This window comes from Alligator sinensis, unplaced genomic scaffold (assembly GCF_000455745.1).
Source record: "Alligator sinensis unplaced genomic scaffold, ASM45574v1 scaffold68_1, whole genome shotgun sequence".
Taxonomy (NCBI): domain Eukaryota; kingdom Metazoa; phylum Chordata; order Crocodylia; family Alligatoridae; genus Alligator; species Alligator sinensis.
The window spans coordinates 120,976-128,112 of NW_005842728.1; the positions used below are offsets into that span (position 1 = coordinate 120,976).

At 38.7% G+C, this 7,137-nt stretch overlaps 1 protein-coding gene across 1 annotated transcript in view; it reads left to right on the forward strand.

Annotated features, from left to right (window-relative positions):
• Positions 1-6,919, forward strand: part of GALC (galactosylceramidase) — a 56,124-nt gene extending 49,205 nt beyond the window's left edge. The window contains exons 16-17 of the mRNA XM_006034347.3: positions 533-609; positions 3,753-6,919. Coding sequence (XP_006034409.1) covers positions 533-609; positions 3,753-3,896 — 221 coding nt within the window. The 3' untranslated portion in view covers positions 3,897-6,919. The remainder of the gene's footprint in view (positions 1-532; positions 610-3,752) is intronic.
• Positions 6,920-7,137: the final 218 nt, after the last annotated feature.

Consider the following 7,137-nt stretch of genomic DNA (forward strand, 5'->3'; position numbering starts at 1 on the left):
CATTTACCCTTTGAGCACTTGGTTGTCTCCTGAGACTCCTGTCCAAGTACTTGCATGTAAACCCATCGAGAAGCATATCTTTGTGATCTAGATAAATATCAAACTGACGTTTTTAAAGAACTTTATTTGAACACTCTCTTCCTTTTTTAGCATATGAGTAGTAAGTAGACACTTACATTTTGACAGCAGTGGAATTGATAGCAACTTCTACTGCCAACCTACTTTGATTGGTAATATTGATGTATTCTAATCTCAGGTTGTGTCCCTTGAGACAAGTGAAACCTTCCCAGGTTAGGCTAGCCAAGCATGATTGTTTGGGTGTTATAAACTTATGGTAATCTATTAAGGCCTTGTTTCTTTTTTTTTTTTTCATACCTCATTGCTCCAGTTGAAGCCCAATAGAAATTGCAGATTCTCAACATCTCTCAAAAACACATATTAAACTCCCAACCAGGCAGTAAACTCAAGCCTTTTGTACAATGTACCTATGCATTTTCATCCCAGCTACTGTAACACTGTACATTTATTGCAGCTAGAAAAGTAGTTCTGATGAAGGGGCTCGCTGGTGTCCGCGACAGAACTTGGCACACACTCACTCTGGCTCTCAAGGTAAGGATGAAGGAGTGGCTTACAACTCTATTTGCATCAATCAGACTGGCGGTTCAGTAACGGCAATCAAAACACACATGACAATACTAGTATTTTACATGTACAAACCATGAGTCCCCACAATTACCCTAGTGAAGGAGATGTTGAACTAGTTTTGTAGGTGGCTGTGCTGAGTCAGAGTGGTATGGCCAGTACCAGACAAGGGAGTTGTTGTATATTGGGTTTGAACTATGCAGTCTAACTCCCTGAAGGGAGCACTCTTCTCTAGACTGTATTGCATGACATTCCTGGGTGTTGGAGTAATTCTGTATTTTCCATATCATCAACTGATCTGCCATCACCTGTATCACAGGCCTTTACATTTCTCCCAGTTGTTCTGAGTTGACTAAGGATATGAACACACTTACTCCAGTACAATTTTCATCTTTTTGTATGCCACTAAAATATACCAGGACTGAAATGAACAGACAAATTGTGTATTTCATTGTGATAGCTTGTTACAGCATCTTGGCACTGGTGGTATGAATAATAGCCTTTTTCTGCATTAAATAAAAATTTACCCTGAAGCATGCATTAAACTCGACCATTATGCTACATGTAACTTGGGTAATAGGATTGAAGTGGTGGTGTAGCCACAGTAGTGCAAGAATATGTAGGAAGCACTTTTTTAAGGCAATATCTTTTTATTGGACCAACTGTATAATTGGGAGACCTGAAGTAGAGCACTCTGTTCCTGAAAGTTTGCTGTCATCTCTCCCAACTATGCACTTTATTCAATAAAAAAAAAAAAAAAATCGCTGAAAAATCCCTGAGTTCCCATGGAACTCCTTGATTCTGTCAGGAGTAATACTACATAAGACTGGGTGAAATTACATCAGCATGTGCATTCACATCTTATCTGCTCCTTCTTTATTCCAGTATAAAGATCACCCTAGCTAAAATGCCATGCGTTTGGGCTCTAAAATACTTTTCAGGAAAGCAGATATTCGGCCTTGAACTGAAGGCTCCAAAAGATGGACAACCCACCATTTTCCTGGGTAGCTTAATCCAGTGGTTAAAGCCCTTTTACCTTTTTAAATTCTACTCTAGAAATTACTCTAAGCTTTAGCTTCCAGCCTTTAGGTTCTTTATTTTTCCTGCTAGGCTGAAGAACTCTTTAGCATCTGATAAATTTCCCTGTGAATGTACTTAAATAATGTGACCAAGTCACTCCTTTTGGGTCTGCTAAAGCTTGACCTCTTAAATCCCTCATGGCAAAGTATTTTCTCCAGAGTTTGAGGTATTGTTACAGCCTGCATGGCCTTTGCATCCCTTCCAGATTTTCAGTTACTTTTTTAAATATAGACACGAAAACCAGATTCAGTTAGTAGCATAACAAAGGATAGGGGAGACCAGGGCACTGGTCCCACGCACCAACCCTGGTGTTGGAGGTACAAAAATAGCAACAGCTGCTCTGGCTGTCACTACTGCCATTAGCACAGTCGCTGATGCCACCCCATGTGCTGCACTGTACCAAGTGCTTAAGCATCCAGTTTCATCTCTGGATTTGGTATTCAAATACTGGTCTCATTGATGCTATAGGCAGCTGAAGGGAGCCTTTCTGCTCCCCTGTTATGTCTACTTGTAGCATGAAGCAGGGTACCTGCCTCTCCACCCATAACTGTTTCTAAATTATCCTTCATTGTGGGAAGTTAGCCATTTTGAAGCACTCAGTAGATATTACTGAATGGGATGCACTGTTCCTGAATAAAGGGGTCATTCAGCCAAGCATAGAAGGAAATCAGTTTGACTAGAATCCACTACTCATTTTTTAATAACAAACTAATGGTTTGGTGGCACTTCTCCTTATCTTGCTGAATCATCAGCATTTCTTTAGACTGATGCAGTCAGTTGTGTGGTTTTGATTCATCTTCCCAGTTAATTGCTATCAGCTTTTCTCTGTAACCTGTAGCAGCAGGATTTTTGTCCTCAGACTTTTGTCATTATACCTGGCCTATCTCTGGGAAGGAATCCCTTTAGGTAAGCAATGCTGGAAATGAAGCCAGTCCTCCTTAAACTTGTTATAGTTGTCCATATGTCAGCATGGTTTACTCGTAATGGAGTAGACATGTTTCACTTTGTGGGTGTCCAAATCGTAGCTTATCTTCAGTCTTTAGAGTTAGAGAGAAAGGGATGATCCTGTGGGTAAGGGAGTGATTTTTTTGAGTTCAGTTTTTGCTAATCTACACTTAAATCTCATACAAAGTGTTGTTACAAAACCACAGGCAGGTCTTACCCATGGTTGTATTAGCCCTCTTGGTTAGCAAATATGAATGTCAATTCTTGAGGTACTTGGTGTGAATTTTCTTACCATTGTCTAGTGGGAAAATGGTATCATATAATACTGATTTTTACATGACAGAGAACTTGGTATTAATGGCACCATCCTATTCCAAAGCTCATGAAGTTTGAATTAAAATGGTATCCACTCTTGTTGTTTTTTCTACTTCAATCTGTAGAGCCAACATAATACTGGTGAAGTAAGGTGGGTTTTATTCCTCTGTGTCGCCAGTGGGAATTGTTTGCAGTTGGTTCTGTCTATGGATTTTCACTGAAGGCAAAGGCTTGCTTATGGGAGGCTGGCCGGCAGGCTTTTGCCCAGCACAGTGCACTCTTCTAATGACTTTAGAGGATGTTTCAGGTTAACTTGGAGCAAAGATACACCTCTAACTTAGTCTGTCAAGCATTGGAATGATCCAGTAGGCCATGATGGTTCTGCTAGCTGCCAAACTAGGATCACAATGTTTGCCTGATACTATGGGTAGGCTAATTGGCACTTCCAGGAGGGCTGAATGGTAGGTGTGGACATGTACATTCAGTCTAAAATCCAAGGATAAGGCTGCAAATTAGGAGCAGTATGCAAGACGTGAACATGTGATTTGGAGCCAACTAAGCAGATAAACATGGAAGCATATGGTGAAGCATTTCAAGTTGCTTGCAGTGGAATACATGATGCTTCACACTTCCAGAGTGCTTTGGAAAAACGGTCCGACTCCCCTAATGTCTCTTCTAAAGTGATATATGGGCTTGTGTATTTAAATTGACTTGCAAAACCTAACTTCTTTAACCTGCTCTCACTACTTTTTTTTTTTTTTTTTTAACAGGGGTCTTCTGCTTCAGGGTGGCTGAATGGCTATCCTCTCTGGGAGAATGTCCCTGCATTTAAACCAAGTAACGGATGGGCAGCTATTGGCACACGTTCCTTTGAGTTTGCGCAGTTTGATAACTTCCACGTTGAAGCTAGTTGATGTTTCTGGTCCACTTAGAAGCTTGTTCTCCTATTACTACTTTTTGGAGCCAATTCAGATTGAAGGCAATTTTTTAAATTATCATTTAAAATGCTGTTTTGAGGTTTATCTTTTGGCAGGGAATCTGAATTTTGTCCTGTTTTCTAGAAATATGCCTGCGTAGGAGTAAGCATGTCAGTAAATTAATCACAAAGGTTCTCTGATTTTTGGCTTGGACTATCCAATAGTAAATTTTGGTTTAAGATAGAGATGAGATCCGATCATGGGTGCAAATCTTTTTGAATGTTGATATCTGAATTTCCCAGCTTACTCAAGCTATTTTAACAAGTTAAAATGCAGTACATAGAAGTCTTTTTAGAGCTTCAGTTTTAAAATATTGATATGGTTATGGCACCAACTCCCTTCACCCTCCAGATGAGAATCAAATACTAGAATAATAGAATACAATGCATCTTTGTCAAACGACAGGGTTGTTTCCATTTTCCCTTTCAACAAAGTTCTTGGTTGTATTATAATATAAAGACACTTGTATGTGTCCTCCAAAGGTAGTCTGAGGCTGAGGAAGACATGACTCAAGTGCATTAGAAGTAATTTTCACAGCTGTAGATGAGACAATAAAGGCTAGAAGTGAAAAAAAGTCTAAAGACATCACCTTTAGCAGAATGAAAAACACTGAACAGGCCCTTTAGGAAGTGCCTTATTTTTAAACTACCTCTTCCACTAACTTTCAACTCGCTACATTTTCATTAGTAGAACTGTCAGTCTACTGTAGATGGCTGGAACCTTTCCTTTGAATCTTTGTTTTGCTTCTTAAATTAGTTACTTTTCCCTTACACCCACCTGGAAAAGCAGATTTCTTGATGTGTGCCAGGTGCCCAGATAATATAGGGAAGAGCTCATACATAAATACAGATGAGGAATTCTCTCAAGTATTTGACTTTGGAAAATGTTGGTCTACTGGGTGATAGGGAAAACTCCCCCTATCATACTGCCAAAGCAGTGTGAAATGAAGAGGTCTCATTCCAGAGGGAGATGATATGGCTCTGGATATTGATAAATGTAACACCTTTTTTTTTTTTTTTTTTTTTTCCCTTTTCATCTTAGAATAGGACTCTGAAGTAGGTCACCTGAAACAGCTGCCTGTGTTCCTAAAAGGGTTTTCAAGCATCTTTCACATATAACGTGGGGCTCTAAAGACTGGACTTAATTTTTACTTTGTTTTACTTGCATACATTGCTGGTGTTTTTGTATTAGCATTGTGCCCATGAGCCTCAGTCATGCATCAGGACTCCATTGTACTAGGCACTGCAAGCTTAGAACAAAGTGAGCTTCTGGGCTGGAAAGCTTACAAAATCAGGTCTGAGATGGCAGATGGATGAAAACAGACCAGGGACAAGGAAACAATGGAACAATGCTTATTTGCATATTTAGCAGTTGTATTGGCACAATAACAAGTAAACTTAAGTTCCATGAGGGATTTGAAGGAAGTTATTCTTGAGGGAACAGACCTTAATTATGCTTTAATATTTCTACTTTCCAAGTTACTACATCAGCTGTGGAGTTTATCCTTTTCAGAGTAGACCAGATCCTGAAGTATAGAGTGAGATGCTCATATTTTGCTACTCCAGGCTGTGTTGTTTCTGGCATTTTATTTCTATTTGTTGTTCTACTGCAGTCAGTTGATTGGAAGGGACTTCAGGTGTCATCTAGTCCAAACCCTACACAGTTCCTAAACCATCCCAGGCATACCTCTTTGTCATCTTAATACCATGGGGAAATGGACATTTGTCTTGTTATGCTATGAAGGACTGACATTTCATATTTCACTTCTGTTCTAACCAGACAAACTCCTGAGTTGTTAAGGTGCTGAAACCTGTGCAAGCTCACTTTCACTAGGGCCGTCTCTTGTCTTGAGAGGCAGACCTAAACACAGAGTGCATTTCTGATCTACTCTTTGCTAAAAGATGCGTTCTACTAAACAGTTGATTGTTCAGTCCCTGAGTGGTCATTTAAAGCGGGCCACTTTTCAGGTTCATATTTTACAGTTTGAAGGTGGCAAGTATTTTGGCAACTGCTTTTGGAGAAAGATCTCATGATTCATTACACTAGAGCTAGAGTGGTTATACTGACACTTCTGGTTGCTAGGTGTATGTAAAGCATTGCTTATAAAGAGTCTTATACATTCAAGTAACTTTTAAACAATAAGCTAGGACATTAACCTTAAAAAAAGGTAAAACAGTGTCTCTAGTTGTAATCGCACTCCTTATTTTAAATGGGTGAAAAATATTAAGTTGAAACTAAGATGTAAATAATAACTGTCCTATTCCAGACAGACTTAAATGGGAGCTCAAATTTTTCAGCTCTGAAAAATTGGATCGCTTATGCCTAAATGTATTTTTAAAAACTTAAATTGAAAAATGTTCAACCCAAATTTAAAAGGGAACTAGAAGTCTTTTTCCTGACAGGAGATTTGTGACAGATTTCTTCGTATCTCTGGCTAAAGGCTTAGTTTGTGAAGATGAGGGACCATCAATAATGTAACTGTTCCAAAGAAAGTAGATTAATTTTGGAGTCCCCCCCCCCCCCCCTTTTTTTTTTTTTTTTTTGCACTAGTTTATGACCAGTTGTACTGTCTTTTTGTTGTGTGCTAAATGTATCATGCATTATAACTGGGAATATTGTTTTTTATAGTGTTTATTTATAAAATGAAAAATTAGGGAATTCAAATGTTCGATTTTCATGAAAACTGTTTTAGTGAATTAATGTTGCATACTCATCTTGCACATCTTTTCCCTTCAGTGGACTGCAATACACTTGGCAATAGCAGATAAGCTGTCAAATGTTGCAGTGAGGGGCAGATTTATGTGTTTGATTATGAATACTAATCATTCCAAACGAGCAAATAAAGCACTTTAAAAATCTTTATCTGTGCAGAGTGAGTCTGTAAGTAGGTTTTGGTATCCTTCAGTGAGAAGGTTGATAATATTTTATATGTGATTCCCAATAAAGATGCTTGTCATCAAGTTAACTGGCCTGGAATATTCTGCTTCTGACACCTTTTTTCTAATGACTTAACAGTCCTCATTAACAAATATCTCCAGAAGATACTTACGGGTTAGTGCTTGTATTATTGATGTGGTATTCTATAAGCAAAGTGCCATTACTCAATGACAGCAAGGATACGCTTAAGTAGTGTGTTGATGTCTTTCTAGCTCCTTGCCAATCAATATTAAAAGTCCTT